This window comes from Penaeus vannamei, chromosome 15 (genome assembly GCF_042767895.1).
Source record: "Penaeus vannamei isolate JL-2024 chromosome 15, ASM4276789v1, whole genome shotgun sequence".
NCBI classification, from domain to species: Eukaryota; Metazoa; Arthropoda; class Malacostraca; order Decapoda; family Penaeidae; genus Penaeus; species Penaeus vannamei.
Window position 1 is genome coordinate 43,429,025 of NC_091563.1, and position 20,000 is coordinate 43,449,024.

The following is a 20,000-nucleotide window of genomic DNA, read 5'->3' on the forward strand; positions in this document are numbered from 1 at the left end:
AATAATCATACTAGTAATGATGATAATAATGGTAATAATGGTAATAATGATAATAATGATAATGCCAATAATATCAGTAATAATAATAGTTTTGATAGTAATACTACTACCACTAAAAAATATTGTAATTTTAATGAAGATGATAATTTAAATAATAGAGATAATAACAGTGATAATATTATATCAATATTAATAATAATGATAATTATAATAGCAATGATGGTAATGATAATGCTGATAATAGCATCAATAATAATAATAATAATAATCATAATGATAGTAACAATGAAGAAAATTATAATAATATTGATAATAATAATAGTGATGCATATATAAAAAATAATGATTATAATACTACTGATAACAATGACAATGATAATTATAAGGGATTATAACAATATTGATAATAATAACAACAACAATAATAATGATAATAATAACGGTAAAGATAATAGTAATTCTGATAATAACGATAGCAATAATAATGATAAGAATAATGATAGTAATAACTGTGATAATACTGATACTACTACTACTGCTACTAATTAGGATAATATAAAAACATAATCATATTTTTATTGGAATGATTGCCTTGTCCCAGAGTATAGGGGGTTGTCCCGTCTCAGAGAGATATAAAGAAGCACATCAATCGTTTTTGAGATCACAACCAAAAGGCTTACTGAGCGATTTTTAGCTTTTGATAAATTTTGGTCGGGGGTATACAAAATTTTTATATTCATATAATATTTTTGATATATATATATATGCGTGGTATTTGGGGGTGTGTGTTTTTTAAAAGGGGGGGTTTGAGGATTGCACACACACGCATACACGGATATACTTGGGTTGGGGGCCCGGAACCCAAGGGGCAGGGCGCCCCGGGGCAAGGGGGCGACAGGGCGAGCGAGACCCCCCGGGGGGGCCGGGAGGCAGGCGCGGGGGCCAGGCGCCAGCAAAAGGGGGCGGGGAGGGGCGGAGGCGGGCCCGAGCGGGGGCAAAACCCTAAAGGGGCGGGAAAAAAAACCTAAGGGACAGGGAGATAAGCAAAACAAGGGCCTGACAGGGACAGGGAGATAAGCAAAACAAGGGCCTGACAGGGACAGGGAGATAAGCAAAACAAGGGCCTGACAGGGAAAAAAAAAAGGGGGGGAAAGAAAAAAAAAGGGCCCACGGGGAGGGGAAACAAAAAAGGGCCGACAGGGGGGAGATAAGCAAAAAAGGGCCGGGCGGGGGCAGGGAGATAAGCAAAAAAAAGGCCTGCGGGGAAAGGGGGGAAGGGAAAAGCAAAAAACCCAAAGGGTGAAAACAGGGACGGGGAAAGGGAAAACAAAAAAAGGGCCGACGGGGAGGGGAGAAAAAAAAAGGGGGCCTGAAGGGAGGGGGAAAAGCAAAACGGGCCTAAAAGGGAGAAAGCAAAACAAGGGCCTGACAGGGACAGGGAGACAAGCAAAACAAGGGCCTGACAGGGACAGGGAGACAAGCAAAACAAGGGCCTGACAGGGACGGGGAAAAAAAAAACAAGGGAAGGGAAGGAGATAAGCAAAACAAGGGCCTGGGGGACGGGGAGAAAGAAAAAAGGGGGTGCCAGGGCGGGGGATAAGAAAACAAGGGCCTCAGGACAGGAGAAAGAAAAACAACCCCCTCCCCCCTTTTTTTTTCCCCCCCTTCTTTTTCTTCCCGATTTACACGGAATAAAAAAACAAAAAACCAATTTTCCTTTTTTCCTTTTTTCTCTTTTGTGCTTGGATGTGTGTGTGTGCGTATACATACACACACACACACACACACACACACATATATGTATATAGAAGGGCAATCTAACTGATGTCCTTCGTCACGTAAATGAATAAAACAGGCATTAGATTCTCTGATGTATGACATCACGTCCATGTTCATTAATTCTTTTTTTCCCAAAAGTTCTACCGGTTTCGCCTATGTAAAATTTCGGGCAATCCTTACAAGGAATCGCGTAAATACCTGGAGAGGCATCAAGAGCACCGCTAGCTATATTATGCCTAATCAAAGTATTGCGCAACGTGTTCGGGTAAGTAAAAACGATGTCAATGCCAGCTCCTTTAAACATACGGCGTTTTTCACCGAGAGACGGGTTGTAAGGAATGATTAAGAGATTTTTGGCACTTTCTTGTTGCATGTTGCGGGAATTATTATAAAATTTCCATTTTCGCAGATGAATGTGCCTGATTTAAGAAATTTTGAAAATGTCTCAAAAATAACGTCAAGCTCGCGATCGATGAATTCGTTATCGCAAATCCTATAAGCCCCCAGGAACATTGGCGAGACAACTGATTTCTTAATACACAACGGGTGATTCGAGAATAAATGAAGATAATTAGCGGTGTGGGTGAGTTTACGATAAACTGAAAATTTGAACGAACCATTTACATTGGATGATAGAACGTCGAGAAATTCTCTCCTTGTATCCATTTCGGTTTTTGTCTGAAGAGGAACTCTTCAGACAATATATATATATATGTATATATATATATATATATATATATATATATATATATATATATATATATATATATATATATATATATATATATATATATATTTATATATACATATATATATATATATATATATATATATATATATATATATATATATATATATATATATATATATATATATATGTATATGTGTGTGTGTGTGTGTGTGTGTGTGTGTGTGTGTGTGTATACACACACGCGTACACACACACACACACACACACATGCACACGCACACACACTCATACATACACACATGTCCTCCTTGCCCAACCACGTGTAGTCCTGCATCAATCACCGCGACACACTCCTCCTTCCCGCCCTCGTCGCACACACGCAGTCACACACACTTACACACATTCGCGGGAGCTTCTGTGCACTCTCGCTCAAGCGAATATATTGCCTCCCCCAAGAAGGCTACGGCACTCGGGCAAAAATACACGCTACACATTAGGCCCAAACGTTCACACATGCGTATATAAAAACACACATATATACTGCAGAAGCCCCCTCCTCACACACACGCACACACACGCACACACGCGCGCACACACACACACACGCTGCACAGACACGGGCTTCCTTTTGCCTTCACATCCCTCGGTCGCATTTCTGTTCCCTCGAAAGGCAAGCCCACGCCGCGAGCGCGCGCATGCAGGCACGCACCCGGGACACACTGGCTCGTAACCTGTATATCCCCTTAATACTTGGCCCTATGGCGGATCGCCCATGTCACTGGGTGCCACTTCAAGGTGCCACGGCGAGAGGGCCGCCACTGGGGGAAAACCGTACCTTTTGTATCTTCATAAATCGATATAGGTGTATGGCAGTAGGCCTGGGGGGAGGGGGGGGAGGAAGAGGGGGAGAGACGGACGGGGAGAGAGAGGGAGAAGAGGAGGGACAGACGGAGCTACGAAGGTAGGAAGAAGGGAAAAGAGGGAGATAGACTGGTAGGTGAAGGGGGGAGAGACGAAGGAGGAAGAGAAGGTGAGGGAGAAGGACAAAGGGAGAGAGAAAGAGGGGGTAGACAGAGGAAGGGGCCGAGGGGAAGGGATGCAGACACAGGGCGAGTGGGAGGCAGAGGAAGGGAGAGAGAAAGAGAGAAAGGGGGGAGAGGGAGAGGAGCCGAGGGGCTGGGAGATCATATTGGGTCGCTCTGAGCGCGAGGTTTAAGCTGACTGTTGGTTCGCCTCGCGTGCTTAGGGGTTCATTTTGTTGGTATTTGGGGAGAGTTTCTCCATTTCCCTTTCTATCCTCTCTTTCTCTGTATTCATATTGCCTCTTCTGCATTTCTCTTCCTCAATAGGTCCCTATTTTCTCTCTCGCTCCGCCTTCGCTCCCTTCCAAGCGCCTTTCGCTGCCTTTGTGTTCCCTTTATTGTCCTTTTCCACTCATTCTTCTCTCTCCCTTTCCCTTTCGGACCTATCCATCCACGTTCCATCGCTGCCAGAGCCCACCATATGTGCTCGGCTTTGTGCCGTAGTGCCTTTATTCGCATCTAATACGATGGAGAAATCGCCGATATTGTCAACCTGTTACACTTAATGGCGCGGTGGTATGAGTAAATGATCTTTACAAGATCAATCATTTCCTTGTAATATTTCTGTTGTAATTATCGTCATTGCTATTGCTTGTATTGAAAGCAAATAATTATATATATATATATATATATATATATATATATATATATATATATATATATATATATATATATATATATATATATATATGTAAATATATAATGTGTATGTATATATGTGTGTGTGTCCATAAATATACACACATATAAATGTATGTATATTTACAAATATTTTACATACATGTATAAACATTTCCATTACAGCGACCATCCCTAACTCTTGCCCTTCATGGAACATTTCGAATTAGAGCAAAATTTCCTTTTCATATCAGTGTCATTAACGCGAGTAACATCCCCTTTTCGAAAGAAACATAATTGTGTTTATAAGTTTTACCCATAATTTGGATGGAGGTGGCAGAGCATAAGAGGTCTGTAGGAGAGAGAGAGAGAGAGAGAGAGAGAGAGAGAGAGAGAGAGAGAGAGAGAGAGAGAGAGAGAGAGAGAGAGAGAGAGAGAGAGAGAGAGATGGAAGCATCATTGGCGAACAGCAACAGAGAAAGTAGTTCAAACCCCTGGCGTCGTGTGAAGCCTCGGGAGACTGCGAGGCTGGACCACGTAGCAGATTTACAGCAGCGAACGAGCCAGCGAGCGATGCGCAAGGATCGAAGAGCGTCCGAAGCTGTGAAACGGCGGTTAAATGAAACAATTTGATGATGAAGCGAACATGAAGCAGCGGGCGCGGGTCTGTGCACGGCGAATGAAGCAGTGACTCAGGCCGTAAAGCGGTGGTAATGCTGTGAGCGGCGACGCGGTGATGCCGTGGAGCAGGTAGTGGAGAAGGTGCATCTGGTGAAGCAGGGCTGCTGGGAAGCAGTGAAGCCATGTGAGGTGAATCTGCGTATGATGGAGGTATATGCAGTCCAGCGAAGCTAGGTGTGATAAATCAGCAAAGTCGTGTGTTGTAAAGCAGTTAAGTTGTGTACGATGAAGCCTTGAATCTGTGAGTGATAAGATAACGCAGCAATGAGTGAAGCAAGAATCAGAGGAGCCACAAGAGCGGGCAGCGAAGCTGTGTGCGCTGAAGTAACGAAGCAGGGTGTGGTGATGGCGCAGACACGCCGGCGACCGGCCATAATCCCCCTGAAGCTGCTTTGAGAGTCTTGCGACAATAATGAAGCTGAGAGCGGACAGCGCGGTGCTTCCTCCTTGCTGTCGATTCGCTCTCTCGCCCGGGATTTCGTTGCGGTGCCCGAAGGGGTCTTTCTGCTGGCGGCCCTCGAGGCGCCTCGCCAGGGAATCTTGCCGCGTTCGGATCTCGTCGGAAAACCGCTCGGACACGTTGTCAACTCGGACCTCCAGAGAGCGGCCCGAGTTCGAAGAGATGGTTTCGGTTGTAAACAAAGAAGGCGAACGTCACAAATTATGACTTTTATCATTATAACTCTCGAAGAATCAGCTAAATGTATGTTTACATCCGGCTGTTCCACTTCAACAGCATTGAAAGGGCTGAGAGCTTCGAACGCAAGCAAAGCACCGTCCGAGCTGGACGAACAGTTCCGAACGCAGCATAATATGTTACGTGTGTGGCAGAGGGCAAAGGGGAGGGAAAGAGGGGGGAATGGAGGGGAGAGGAGAGGGAGAGAAGAGGAAGGGGAGAATATGACTTAGAGAGAGAGAGAGAGAGAGAGAGAGAGAGAGAGAGAGAGAGAACCAAGAAAAGAATAGTTGTAAACTAAAAAGAAATATGAACACATTAAATATTAAGCCCAAAGTTAACAACAAAAACCGGACACAAAGTAAAGGAAACGCCCGACCGGAAATCGAGTTGCAGGCGCATAAAAGTGATCGCCGGGCTGTGTCTGCCACGAGAAAATTATTCGAATTATCCGACACAGCGATGCCAGGCTCTCCTCTTTTGGCCTCGACTGTGCCACGGGTTCGGGCGCAGCATCCCCAGCCCTTCTCCTGCCTTGCCTGCCGTCTGCAAAGCATCTCGGGGATTGTATGTTATGCGAATATAAAATTGTGCATCGTCAGCTGCCGTAGTAAACATTGTGGAGGTCTCCCTGACTGGCTTTTATGGACTATTAGCTGTTATCTTTGCGTCTTGCAAATGATTTAGGGAAAAGGGGATTTACTAAACTTTTTTCGGCTCTCATTGGTTTATTAGCATTTAATAAAGCAGGTGAAGCAAAGATCTGTGTTGAAGCGGTGGGAGAAGCAGCGAGTGGAGTGAGTTAGTGTGGTGGCGCTTCCTTCAACTAGCCTTACTGGTTAATTATCATTTAATAATCATACGAGTCTTGAATGTTAGTAACTGCCATCGCTGTATACTTAATGCACGTTTGGTTTTGAAAATCGAAAATAATGGTAATCCGTCTAAACCGAAAATAAATGCTACGGCGACCGTGCAGCAAATGGCCTACAAATGCTCCGAATGACCACGAATACTATACTAACCCCAATTACTATACAACCACCATAACTGTAATAATAGATGTACTATGAAATAAAAAATATACTATAATAACAAAAAAAGTTCCCTTCCGAACGCCGAGACAGCCAAGGAATCCGACATTTGTGTCACGGAGCGTTGATCAAGGAAATACCTTTGTTTCCAGGAGCCTTCCGAGCGTGCTCCGGCGGTGTAGGATATTTGAAGAGCTTCCCTTGCCTCGTCCCTCCTCCCCGGGAGCCAGGGGGCGCGGGAGGCAGTCCCTCCCCCTCCCCCTACATCCCCGTGGGGCGGGAGGCTTACTCTCCCTCCTTCCCTTGCCTCTCCTCACTCCCTGTGAAGCAGGAGGCAGGCCCTTGCCCGTCCCTTTCTCTTCTCTTTCTCCCTGAGTCAATAGACAGATCCTTCCCATCCTTCTCTCCCCTCATACCACCAGTGCGGCAGGAGGCAAATCGCCTCTCCTCCTTCTTTCCTCATTCTCCTTGTGAATCAGGAGGCAAGTCCTTCCCCAACCTCCTCTTCCCTCATACCCCGAGTTAAGGCATGAGGCAAACCCTTCCCCGTCCTTCCCCTCGCTCCCTAGCCCGTGCGGCGGGAGGCAGCCAGGAGGAGTCCGGCGACGCGAGGCTGTCTAGCAGGAGGACCGAGGGCGAGGGCGGGGGACTTTCGCTCCCACATTTCCGGCGCGGGATGTTCGGGGGATTTCGCTGGCGGGTCGGAGGGTCCGAACGCCGCGGGCGGGACTGTGTATCTTCGGCGGGGGCGGGCTGGTGGGGAGGGTGGGGGCGGGGGCTAATTCGGAGATTTTTGTGACTTCTTTTTGGGTCCATTTTGAGGAGCGGTCTCGGGAGGGCGAGACACCCGGCTTCCTCGCTCGGCTTTGGATGTCAAATAACCTGCGTAATTTTGACCAGACTTGCGTTGTGACGAGTTTGTAAACTCTACCTGCCCTTCTCTCTCTCTCTCTCTCTCCGTCTCCGTCCAAAGTCTGTTCGAACGAAGTTGTAAATAGCGGATCCGGACACGGGATTGTTCGGCAGTTGAGTCCCAGATGCTGCTGGATGTGAAAAGGAGGGGGGGGGGTGCCCATGGGGCCATGATTAAGGGGAAAGGGCGGGGGGGGGGCAAGAGGGCTATGAGCAGGTGGTGTTGAGTCAGGGGGGGGGGGCAGAGCAAGGGGGCGAGGGGGTAAAGTGGTTCGTAATTGGTTAATTGGTGACAGGTACTTCGGAGACCCTTTGTATGGGTGGGGGGGGGGGGAGGGGGTCTTTAGCAGATTACGGGAAGCTTATTTCTTTTCTCTTTCTCCTTTTCTCTTTGTCTACTTCTCTTTCTGTTTTAGGGTGTCACCTTGTTCGTTATCTCTGCCTTTTACACTTTTGAGACGCGTGTGAGACACCGTGGATGCGCTTTAGGAGAAATTACGATAAACATGGGTGGTTGTGGGGGGGGGGGGGGGGGGGGTGGGGGGGCGAAGGAGGGGAGCTGGAGGAAGTAGAAGGGCTTAGGAAAAAGGATGGAAAGGCGGATGTGGTAGGAGCGAGAGATAATAGGAATGGGAATCGTGAGGAGGGAAATGGAAGTGGTAGGAAGAGTGAAGGGCAAGGAAGGGAGGGAGGGAGGAGGGAGGTGACAATTGGAGGGAAAGGGGGCCCGATGGAGGTCATACGAGTTTGTGGAGCGTGAGAAGCAGCGGAGGGCGCGGGAATAAGGACGATGAGTGTGACTGGAAAAGGGAAAGCAGGACGAAAGAACTAGAATACAAATACAAAACGAAACGGGAAAAGGGAAAGAAGAAATAAAGGCTTATGGAGAAAAAGAAAGGAAGGGAGCGAGAGATCACGCAGGACACGAAAGAGGGAGGAGGAAGAAGGAAGGAAGAGGCGAAAGGAGGAAGGAGGAAGGAAACTCGGAAGATTAAGAGCCAGGCTGTAGGCGGCGCCGCGTCTAGACTGTCAAAAGTGTGTTTGTTGCTTGTTTACCGACCCAAGGAGTTGTGATCGTGCCCGGGTTATTGACGCGGTTGTAGGAGGGGCCGGAGAGCGCGCAGCGGGGAGGGTGGAGGGAGGCGTAATGGGGAGGGAGGGACGGGGGGCGTCGTGGGTGAGGGGAGGGAAAGTGGAGAGGGAGCAGGGGAAGGCGTAGCGGAGGGAGGGGGGAGGGAAAGGGGAGGGAATGCGCAGTGGGGAGGGGAAGCGTTGTAGGGAGGGGGGGAGAGGGGAGGGAAGGCGCAGTGGGGAGGGGAAGCGTTGTAGGGAGGGGGGAGAGGGGAGGGAAGGCGCAGTGGGGAGGGGGAGCGTTGTAGGGAGGGGGTGGGGGAGAGGGGAGGGAAGGCGCAGTGGGGAGGGGAAGCGTTGTGGGGGAGGGCATCCTTGTAGTGGCGTCTACGTCATTAATTTTGTGTCAGGTAGGAACTTCTGCCTCGCGGCCCATGGTGCGCCTGTGTTCCTTCTCGTCGGACGATTGCTGATATTATATCTATATCTATATCTATCTACCTATATATCACGTCTCCTCCTTCTTTTTCCTTTTTCTTTTCTTTCTCTTTTCTTTTCAATTCTTTTTTTCTTTCCTTTTATTTCTTACTTCCTTTTTTTCTTTCCTTCCTGCCTGACCCTGTTTTTTCTTCTTTTTTTTGGGGAGAAGGGACTTCAATCTCGGTTTCTATTGGTTAGAGCGATCTTGTTACTTGCTCCCTATTGGTGGAGAAAATTGTATAACTGCCTATTGGCGGAGTGAGTATGTCTTGCTGCCTATTGGTGGAAAAAATATTGAATATTGACGCCTATTGGTGGAGGGAATCTTGAATAATGGCACGTTTTTTAGGGTGCAGAGGGAATATTGAATATTGACGCCTATTGGGGGAGAAAATATCGAATATTGACACTCATTGGGGATATCTTACTTATTTGTTGTCTATTGGTTGAGAGGAAGAGATATAGACAAATATAGACTTAAAACCTGCAGCCCATTGGAGGAAGAAACTGCACGGCCCACCAATCACCCTTTGGGGCAATCTCTGTCTCCCTATTGGCCAGTCGGAGTCTCCCGGACGCGGCCCCTCATTGGCCCAGACGCGTCCGCATACTTGGTGGGCGTCAGCCGTGCATTCTCTCCTGCTTTCACGACCTGCTTGCTTTCACAGCCTGTTGCTTGGAACCGCTTGGAGGAACTTGCACATTTTCGGCTCCGGGAGGTTAGCTCACCGCGCCGTCGTTGGCTTAATTGCCCCGTCAGACGCGGTTCGGGGATGCTAATTAGAAAGCAGGAAAGGCATTTTCGCTCGCGTTTGGGCCGAGTATTTCTCGTATATCATTTGTTCGTCCATGGCTTTAAAATGTGTACATGTTAATTAAACAAATTTACTGCGGCAAGGCGTGGGGGGGGGGGGGGAGAACGGGGGAGAGGAGAGGATTTTTTCCTTTTCTCTTAACTCTCTCTCTCTTGATAACTGGAGTAGGGAGACATAGAGGGAATAGAGATATAGTCTTTTCTTTCTTTTTCTTTACCTATTGAACTTGAATATATCTCTCTTTTTCCGTTTTCTGTTTCAGTAAGCATAGTTGTTTACAAGTTTTTCTTTTGTTCTTCAGCTCTCTCTTCTCGCGTTCTTCCATGCAAAGAAGTCGGAATTTCCCGTTTTCTTCCACACTCGCCTTTTGCAAAAAAGTTACTCTCTCCCGTTTTCTTTACATTTCTCTTATCCAAAGAGGTCAGTGTTTTAGTTACGTTTTCGTTCGTAAAGCGAAGCCTTTTCCCGTATTGCTTATCTACCGAAGCCTAAGATTTCCCATTTTCTCTAATTAACCGAAGTCGGTAGTCGCCGCTCGTGATTTCTAATTCCGAAAAGCGTGCAAATTTCCATAAATTTATTCGCAGCAAGAATCATTTTCCCGCATACATATAAATTAAGGAAGTTGGGGAGTTTTAGTATAAATGTAACCTAAACAGCCTCCGGTTTTACCTTAAAAGACCTTTAAGACCTTACCTTAACGATTTGATTGTTTATTGCGATGTGAAACTTACCTTGAGACTGATAAAAGGCGCAGACGACACATGATAAAACAGAAGGAGAAATAGAAGGATGCGAATGTGACGAGAAAACCGTTAGATGTGCTGGTAAAAGTGTTTGTTTATATGTATGTCCGGATGTGGTGTTTGTGTTTGATGTGTGTGTGTGAGAGTCGATGTAAGTGAGCCTATGCGTGTATTCTGTTTGTGTCTATGTAGAAGCGTTTACATATCTCTTGTGTACGTATATGCATCCGGAGACACAAACACGCCCTTGCAGTAAACACATACACCTGCATCAACGTACCCGCAAGCACTTACGTATGCAAATAAGGGTTCGTGTGCGTGTGTGTGTGCGTGTGTGTGCGTGCGTTTTCATGCACGTTGCATCATAGGTCAAAGTTCAACGATGTTCAGAACAGCGTAGCGTAAACTCCCAGCACCGAAGGACAGGGACGCCGGCGGATGTGGAGGAATGAGTTAAATTTTATCTCCAACATTAGACGAGCGATGGGATCTCGAGGGGGGGGGGGGTGAGGGGGGGAGGTGAGGAGGGGGGGAGGTAGGTGAGGGGGGGTAGCGGGGGTGAGGAGGGAGAGGGGGGGTAGCGGGGGTGAGGAGGGGGGTGGGGGGTGGGGGGTGGCAGACGGTGGAGGCTGCGGTGGTGGCAAGGAGTTTCCTGTTTTTTTTTTTTTTTATTTATCTATTTATTTTGCTTTATTTCTATTTTTTGTTGTTGTTCAGTTTTGTTTGTGCGTGATTGTGCACACATGTTTGTAGTTGTGTTTACGTTTGTTTTTTATCATCTGATTTTCTTTATTTTTATTGATATATTCTTACGTATGAATCTTTTTTTTTTTTTTATGAATATATTGATCTGATGATATATTCATCTATATTCATCAATATGTCTCTTTAGCCATATTCATGTATTTATGTATATACACAGACAGATAAACAGATAGACAATAAGATGGATAGATCTATATAGACAGAAATCCAGATAAATAGAAAAAGAAAAAGAAAGATAAATGAATAGACAGACAGATAGATTGTATAGACAATAAGATGGATAGATCTATATAGACAGAAATCCAGATAAATAGAAAAAGAAATAGAAAGATAAATGATAAAATCCCACAATTGAAATTCAGGGAAAGAAGTCCGGCGCCACAATATTCTCCTCTTGCTTCTCATTTTCCTTCCCTTCTTCCTCCTCCTCCTCATATCTTCTCTCCTCTTCTCCTTCCTCTTTCTCTCTCTTTCTTCTATCGTAGTCTCGCTGTTTCTCTTTTCTTAATTGTCTCCCTCACGCCATCCTTTATATTTCCTTCTCGTTTCTTTTTTTTTTCTCTCTCTCTTACTTCTGATTCTCTTCTTTTATTCGGACTTTCTTTTCTTTCTATGTTTTCTCTTCTCTTCTCGTCCTCTTCGATCTCTCCTTCTCACTCTTCATAGCTCTCTCACTCTTGAACTTCGTTTTCACTCTTATCTCTTTCTTTTTTTCCTTCTCCTCTCTTCGCGACTCTCCTATTCCTCTGTTTCCCTCTCTGACCTTTTTTCTATTTATCACTTATCCACTTCGACCTCTCCCTCTCTCTGCTTCTTCCATCCTCTCTAGACTCCTTCCTCCAGTATTTTTTTTTTTTTTTATCTCTCTCTCTCTCTGCTTTTCGTTCCTTTATTCCCATTTCTCTCCCTCTTTTTTTTCTTATCTCTCATACTCTTTCTCTGCTCTTCGTCCTTTTACTCTTATCTCTTTCTCCCAACCTCCTTCTCACTCTTTTCTTGTCTCTTTTCCTCGTCGGCCTCTCCTTCCATCTCTCTCCCCTCTCTCCTTATCTCCGCCACCCCTCCCCCCTTCCCCCTTCCCCCTTCCCCCCGACCTGTCTTCGCCAACGCTCTCTTCCGAACACCACTGCCAGGGGGCGACGCCTCATCCTGCCCCCTACCCCTGCCACTTCACCACTGCCCCCCCCCCCCTACCGACCCACTCACTTCCTATTCACCGCCAACCCCCTCCCTCCCCGCCGTCGCTCCCCCACCTCACGACCCCTCCCCAACCCCCACCCCCTCCCCCGCCAACCAACCACCTCCAGCTCCTGTCCTACCTCCCCCCACCACTCGGCCTCCCTTCACTCCCTCCCGATGCCCCTCCACCGTCGTCGGCCCCCTCCCCCTCCCCCCCCCCCATCCCATCCCGACACACAGTTCCCCAGGATATTGGCCTGCTAAGAACTGGCCAAACGAACTGTCTACCTGTCTGTCTGCGTGCCTGTCCATGTGTCTAAGACCTTTGTCTGTCCCGGGTCTCCGCGATGGCTGCCCAGGACCCGCTGCTTCGGGGCAAAGGACGAAGGGCCTTTAAACCCGCGATTGCCAGCCGGTTCACCTTCGCCGTCGGAATTGATATTGGTGATCATCGCCGCCGTTATGCAGAGCGCGTCTCGGCTTCTGAAATGCGGTAATTAGCGGGATCGGCGTCGCGAGTGTCAGCCGTGCGCGCCGCCCGGGGGAACGGAGGCCTCGGAGCCGGTGCTGCCTCCCGACGCCGTCTCCGCCGCTCGCGTTCGGGTAATCCTCCACATGCGGACGGATCCACGCCGATGCACGCCAGACGGGAAGTGAAACGGAGAAGTCACGGAATAAACTTCACTTGACTCCACTATTTATTTATTTATTTATTTTATTTAATTTATTTATTATTATTATTATTTTTTACCCGTATACGATCATCGTCACCGGTGGATCGCTTGCTTCACTTGCACGTTGCTCGATTCACCAGTTCATCAGCTTAGCTTTTTGACCTGCGCTCCACTTGCGACGCCCCCGCAACCTCTTTTCCACTTGAACATGAATGCCTTCTCATCTACACTCCACTTCTATCTGTGCATCACTTTTCAAAATCCACTTTTCCACTCCTTTCTCCACCTTCAACCTGCTTCCTCCACTTTTACACCACTTTCTACACATCCGCACACGCTCTCTCACTGCACTTTGCAAACTTTATCTACTCCAACCCCGGCTCCGAACAAGAATTAAGAAATGATGAATAAATTAAATAGAATGAAAAAAGAAAGAAAGACAGAAAAAAACGAGCCGCTTCGGAAACGGCGAGACCGAAGCAAATCGCGCCACGAAAACGGCACATCCGGGAACTCGTCCGGATTCGTATTCACCGCCCTCGCATTATGCGAACGCGATCATAACAAACGCAACGCAAAGCTTGGCGAGGTCTGAGAGATTTAAATTGAGGGATTTTTTTTTATTCGCGTCCATGTTTGTTTTCCTCATTTATTCAATTGTTTATCTATCCCGACCGTTTCTTCAGGGTCCGTTACTCTACTCTACGATGATTTCGAGGCTTTTTCTTGTTTCATAAAGATATGGCGAGAGAAACTTGTATACGCGGTCATGGACAAAAGCCTTTTACATGTTTCGATTCTCGTTCGAACGGGTTGTTCAGGTTTCAAAGCCTCGTTCACGGCGAGCGACTTGTGTCCTAAACTATACTTATTTTCTAATACGTGTTTCTATCTGTTTGTGTCCATTTTCGTTGGTATATTGTGTCTTTTTCACTATGAATTTATGTACGCACATGTGTATAATGTGTGCATGTATATATAGCCCGCATTCATCACTGTATGTTGTGTGCATGATGCCAAATTTATCCATTTCTTTTCTGCATATACCGAAATCTTTTGTTGTAAGCTGGCGACAGATTTAGAATTTCCTTAAAAAGGAGAAAAAGGGAGCTTTCAAAAATATATAAAAGAAACGCTGAGAGTTGTGAATATGCGTTGAAAGAAAGAAGTGTTAGTGGGGGCTAGGGGAGGGGGAGGGGAGAGGGGAGAAGGGAGTGGAAAGGGGAGGGGAGAGGGGAGGGGATGGTTGGGGATTTAAAATGGTATACAATAGTTTACAATGTAAGGTTGATGACTCACGGTGGCGAGGTAAAGGGAGGAGGGTAAGGGGGGGATGGGAGAATGGTGGGGTGAAGGGGGGGGGGGGGGGAGAAAGGGTTCGGAAATTCAGGTTTAAGGATTGGGATAAGCCTTTTCAATTTGGGGAAAGTTTATGTGCCTGTAATTTTGGAGAATGTATGCTAGGGGGGGGGGGATGTCCGGGTGTATGTAGGGTGGGGAGGGGGTTGGGGAGGGAGGAAAAGGGTAAAAGGATGCTGGGGAGGGATGGAAGAGGTGAACAGATATGTGGGGAAGATGGGGGAGCAAAGGGAGAGGCAGGGGTAGTTACAGTAGGGGAAGGGGGAGGGGAGGGACGGGGTGGGCACAGGTAGAAGGGAGATTTCTAGAACCATCTCTAGGCCTAGAGAAGGATTGGAAAGGGGGGAGGAGGGGGTAAGGGAGAGGGAAGATGAGATACACTTTTGATTGATTACTTAAAGGGTTTGTGTCTGTCGAAGGTTCTGAATTTTCTGTATTTTTTCCTTAGAATGTGATCGACAAGGAGAGAGGAAAGGAAGGTAGGAGGGAGGAGAGGGGTAGGGATGAATGGAGGGAAGGAAGGAAGGGAGGAAGGGATGGAAAAGTCAAGGGAAGGAAGTAGACAACGAGGAAGAGAAAGGGTGACGGGGAGGGAAGTAAGGAGTGAGAGAAGGAAGGATGAAGGGAATAAGAAGAGAGGGAAGGATGAAGAGAGGGAGAAAAGAGTGAGAGACGGACGGAGGGAATAAGAGAGAGGAAATGATGCACAGATGAGGGTTGGGGAGGGGGGGGGGCGAGGAGGGACTGAAAGGAAAGAGCGAAAATCCAAATAGATTTATCGCATCGCCAGGGCAGTGTGTTAAGGGATTCCTGCGCTTCGGCGACGGGCGTTAAACAGAGCAGCGGGTTCGGGTAATAAATGGGCGCGAGGGTTGCGTTCTAAAATGGGTGAAGAACGAGCTGTTGAGGGGAAAGGGATCGGGCGGACTCAATGGCTGGCAGTGCGCTCTCTTTCTCTCGCTCTCTCTCTCTCTCTCTCTGTGCCTGTGGGTCTCTCTCTCTCTCTCTGTGCCTGTGGGTCTCTCTCTCTCTCTCTGTGCCTGTGGGTCTCTCTCTCTCTCTCTGTGCCTGTGGGTCTCTCTCTCTCTCTCTCTCTCTGTGCCTGTGGGTCTCTCTCTCTCTCTCTGTGCCTGTGGGTCTCTCTCTCTCTCTCTCTCTGTGCCTGTGGGTCTTTCTCTCTCTCTCTCTCTTTGCTTCTGATATCTGTCTCTTTCTCTCCCTCTGTCTCTGGATCTCTTTCTCTCTCTGTCTCTGGATCTCTCTTTCTCTCTCTGTCTCTGGATCTCTTTCTCTCTCTGTCTCTGGATCTCTCTTTCTCTCTCTGTCCCTCGATATTTCTTTCTATATTTCTCTTTCCATTTCATCTTCGTCTTCTTCTCTTTTTGTTTCTGATGTCTCTCTCTGTCTCTGACTTTCTCTTTCTATGGAACTCCCTTTCTCTCTCTATTCCTCGATATCCCTTTCTCCATCTATTTCTCTTTCCTTTTCCTCTTCCTCTCCCCCTCTCTCTCTTCCTCTCGTTTTCCTTCTTACTTATTCTCTCCCTTCCCCCTAATCAATTCTCTCTATCAGTTTCTCCCTCTATTTCTTCTTCCCGTGTTCCTTCGTATGAATCTCCAGTCTCTCTCTTCCTTCGGACTATAAACAGAACAAATTTTCCCCGGCTGTCGTGCGCCATCCGCGGCGGGCGAAGGGAGCGAAGGGAGTCGCCGCGCTGAAGCCTTGCGTTTCTGCGCCCTCGTTCCTCGCCGCCGGAACCGCCTTAAGGGCCCCGGAAGTCGTCGCTCCGAGGCCCGCCTGCCGCTTCGGGAGAGGATCGGGCGGGGTCGCGCGGGGCCCGACGCCCATAGGGAGGGAACTGTGGTTTACATACATATATATATATATATATATATATATATATATATATGTATATATATATTCATATATATATATATATATATATATATATATATATATATATATATATATATATATATATGTGTGTGTGTGTGTGTGTGTGTGTGTGTGTGTGTGTGTGTGTGCGCGCGTGCGTGTGTGTATGCGTGCGTGTGGTGTGGTGGAGTTTATGTGCATGCATGCATATATTTACCTGTATTCCTATCTATGTGTCCATACATCTATGTATCTACACACACGCGCACAACAGACACACATACACCCGTAAACACACGCACACGCACGCACACGCCCCTCCGCCCGCGCTCCTCCCCGCTCCCATACACCTGAAACATCAACTTTACACTACACACGCGCTCCTCCTCAGCCAGGCCGCGCCGCCTCCATCAGCCTCACGTTGTCAATACCACTTCGCCTCCACAGCGCCACTTCGGTTCCTCGTGAGATAAAAAGGGGTAAAGAACGTGTATTTATACTTATACCATAACGACCCAGCTACTGTATCCGCCAGCGTAGTGTAGTCCCATGCATTATGCGCCGCGCAGGTCATCCGTATGCGCGTTCGTAGTTCTCCATACACACATGCATGTATTCATGTATGCAAATAATTTTGGGCGGCGGAGCATATGCAGGTGTACAGGCGAAATGACGTTGAAGGTGAGCTGCTCTTGCGTGCTCTTTCCTGCTGTTCAACTCTAGTACTATCTCCCCGGCCCCGTGTGCGTGCGTGTGCGGGGACGGGTGCGTGTGCGTGCGTGCTTAGGGCGTGTTAGTGTGTGGTTTTGTTTGCTTGTTTTATTGTTTGTAAAGTGGTTGTGTGTCTGTATGTGCTTGCTCGTGTGCATGTGTTTGCATATGCGTGCATTTGCGTATGCGCTCTTATGAATGTATTTATATGGATGTACATATACATGTATATATATATATATATATATATATATATATATATATATATATATATATATATATATATATATATATACATAGATATACATACATATATACATATATGATTAGAAAAACACAATACCGAGTTGATACTATGGTAGAAAAACCCACAATGCACAGACTAAATATAGTTTGTGCATTGTGTTTTTTTTCTACCATATACATTTATATATACATATATATACATATACATATATAAACTCATATATATATATAGATATATATGAGATATCTATTTCGTCCAATTGCACATTCTTATGATGAAGCCGCTTTGTAGGGCAGCAGTTCGGTGACTTCCAGCTGCGACGCCGCGGCTCGGTGGTTCCCTCGCCGTGGCACCGGAGGCCGAGGAACGCCTAAGCTTACTTTAAAGCAGATCCCGTAATGGTGACTTAACAGCACTAAGGTTTATGGTGAAGCTGTCGCAATGGCGTTCTGCGTTGCTACTGTCAATGGCACTGCAAGAACTTAGTGCCGCTCTCATCGACAATTCTACTTTATTTTGTGTTTTGTCTGATTTTTTTTTAGACAAGTTCGTTCATGTTAATTTTGGTCTCACAGCGTAAATAATCTTCTCATTATCAAGTTACAGATGCATCGTCATTCATCCATGAAAACCATTGAATAATAACATTGCCCGATTATTATTACATATAAATACCATATCATCACAAATTCAGTCATGTTGATTAGAACAACAATGCCATATGAAAATGTACTTTATAATCTTTTTCCTCTTAAAATGGCAGATGTTACTGCTGAACTATTTGCAAACAATCTTTAAGTATTGAATAATAATCTTTAAGCATCGATTACCTTTAGATACATTCTCTAATTACTAACTACTTCTAAACAGCAAACAACCTTAGAGGGCTCTGAACCTCTGTTTACTATCCATTTCTTACTGCCACCAACCTCAGGACAGTCAGACCGTCTCCCTTTTCCTCTGCACACTCACTCCCTTGAACACCACCACTCCCAGAGCACTAACGATCTCCCCTTTTTCCGCAGGAGGGGTCAAATGGAGTCGGGGCAGAATTGGCTGCTTCCCCTCGGCGACAGGTGGCTGGTCCATCGCGGGCCCGCGACCCTCCCAGCATGGTCGTGCAAGGGGACTTCCGCAAGGTGAGTTCTTGGGCCGCGAGGCTCTGGCTGGCCCCCTGCGGCTCGGCCGTGGGGGACAGGCATGTTCACGGTGTATGTAGGAATGTTCAATAGAGTGTATATTCATCACGTACACATACGTATAAGCGGTATATATATATATATATATATATATATATATATATATATATATATATATATATATATATATATATATATATATATATATATATATATATATATATATATATATATATATATATATATATATATATATATATATATATATATATATATATATATATATATATATATATATGTATATATATATATATATATATATATATATATATATATATATATATATATATATATATTATATATATATATATATATGAAAGGGAGAGAGGGGGAGGGAGAAGGGAGTTGTGGAGGAAGTGAGGGAATATCTATATATACATATACATATATATATATATATATATATATATATATATATATATATATATATATATATATATATATATATATATATATATAAAGCACATACATACACGCGCTCACTCTCTCTCTCTCTCATAGATTTAAGTATGCTACTGGTACATCCTGATATTTCTCTCATTTAGTACTATTCTCTCACGATTATCATGATTAAGGTTTTATGACTTTGATAAAATTCCCGAAAGGGTTGCATATACCTTCTCTAACTCCTCCCACACGAAGAGGTTGTTACATCATACCTGTAGCTGTACGAGTCCCGACCCGAAGCCCTTCCCTTGGTCACTCGTGGTCCTCGCGCCACGGACTGCAAAGTCATGACTCATAGTGGGCCGGGAGTGGGGAGTTGGTGGGGGGTGGGGGGGCAAGGCTTAGGACAGAGGTTGGGGAGGTGTTGGGGAGGCTGACGGGCGTAGGGAGTAAAGGGAAGAGAGGGGAGGGGGGGGGGGAGGAGAAGGAGGGGAGAGAGGGAATCCAAACTACTGCTATTTTAGCGTCCTATTTATTTTTGTTGTTGTTACTTTTCCTATTTTTTATTTTGCTTTATATTTCGCTGTCAGACGAAAGCCCTTTGTTTAAAATGTAAATTGAAAACTTAGATGTGAACGTGGAAGCGATGCTCATGAACTTAAAGTTATAAAGTCATTTCAGGGCGTGGGAATGGAAAGGGGGGGGGGGAGGAGAGGAGAAAGGATACGGAGGAATAGAGGGAAAAGGGGGATAGAATGGGTGAAGGGAGGGAGAAAGAGGGGAAAGAGAATAGGGAGAATTACAGAAGAGAAGTAGGGAGAAGGGAAGTGGAAGGGGGGAGGAAAGAAAGAAGAGAGGAATGGATGGAGGAAGAGGGATAGAGAAGAGTGTGGAGGGAAGGCAACGGGAAAGAAAAAACCTGAAGGGAGAAGATTAGGAAGAAGGAATGGAAAGGATAGAATGTCCAAGAAGTCTACAGGGATTGCATCTTTAATGTTTTTGTTATTTCATTTTCTGTT

At 46.0% G+C, this 20,000-nt stretch overlaps 1 protein-coding gene across 1 annotated transcript in view; it reads left to right on the top strand.

Moving 5' to 3' along the window:
* Window positions 1-20,000, top strand: part of RhoGAP100F (Rho GTPase activating protein at 100F) — a gene marked incomplete in the record, with an annotated part of 190,989 nt that overhangs the window by 115,997 nt on the left and 54,992 nt on the right. The window contains 1 exon segment of the mRNA XM_070130873.1: window positions 18,421-18,534. Coding sequence (XP_069986974.1) covers window positions 18,421-18,534 — 114 coding nt within the window.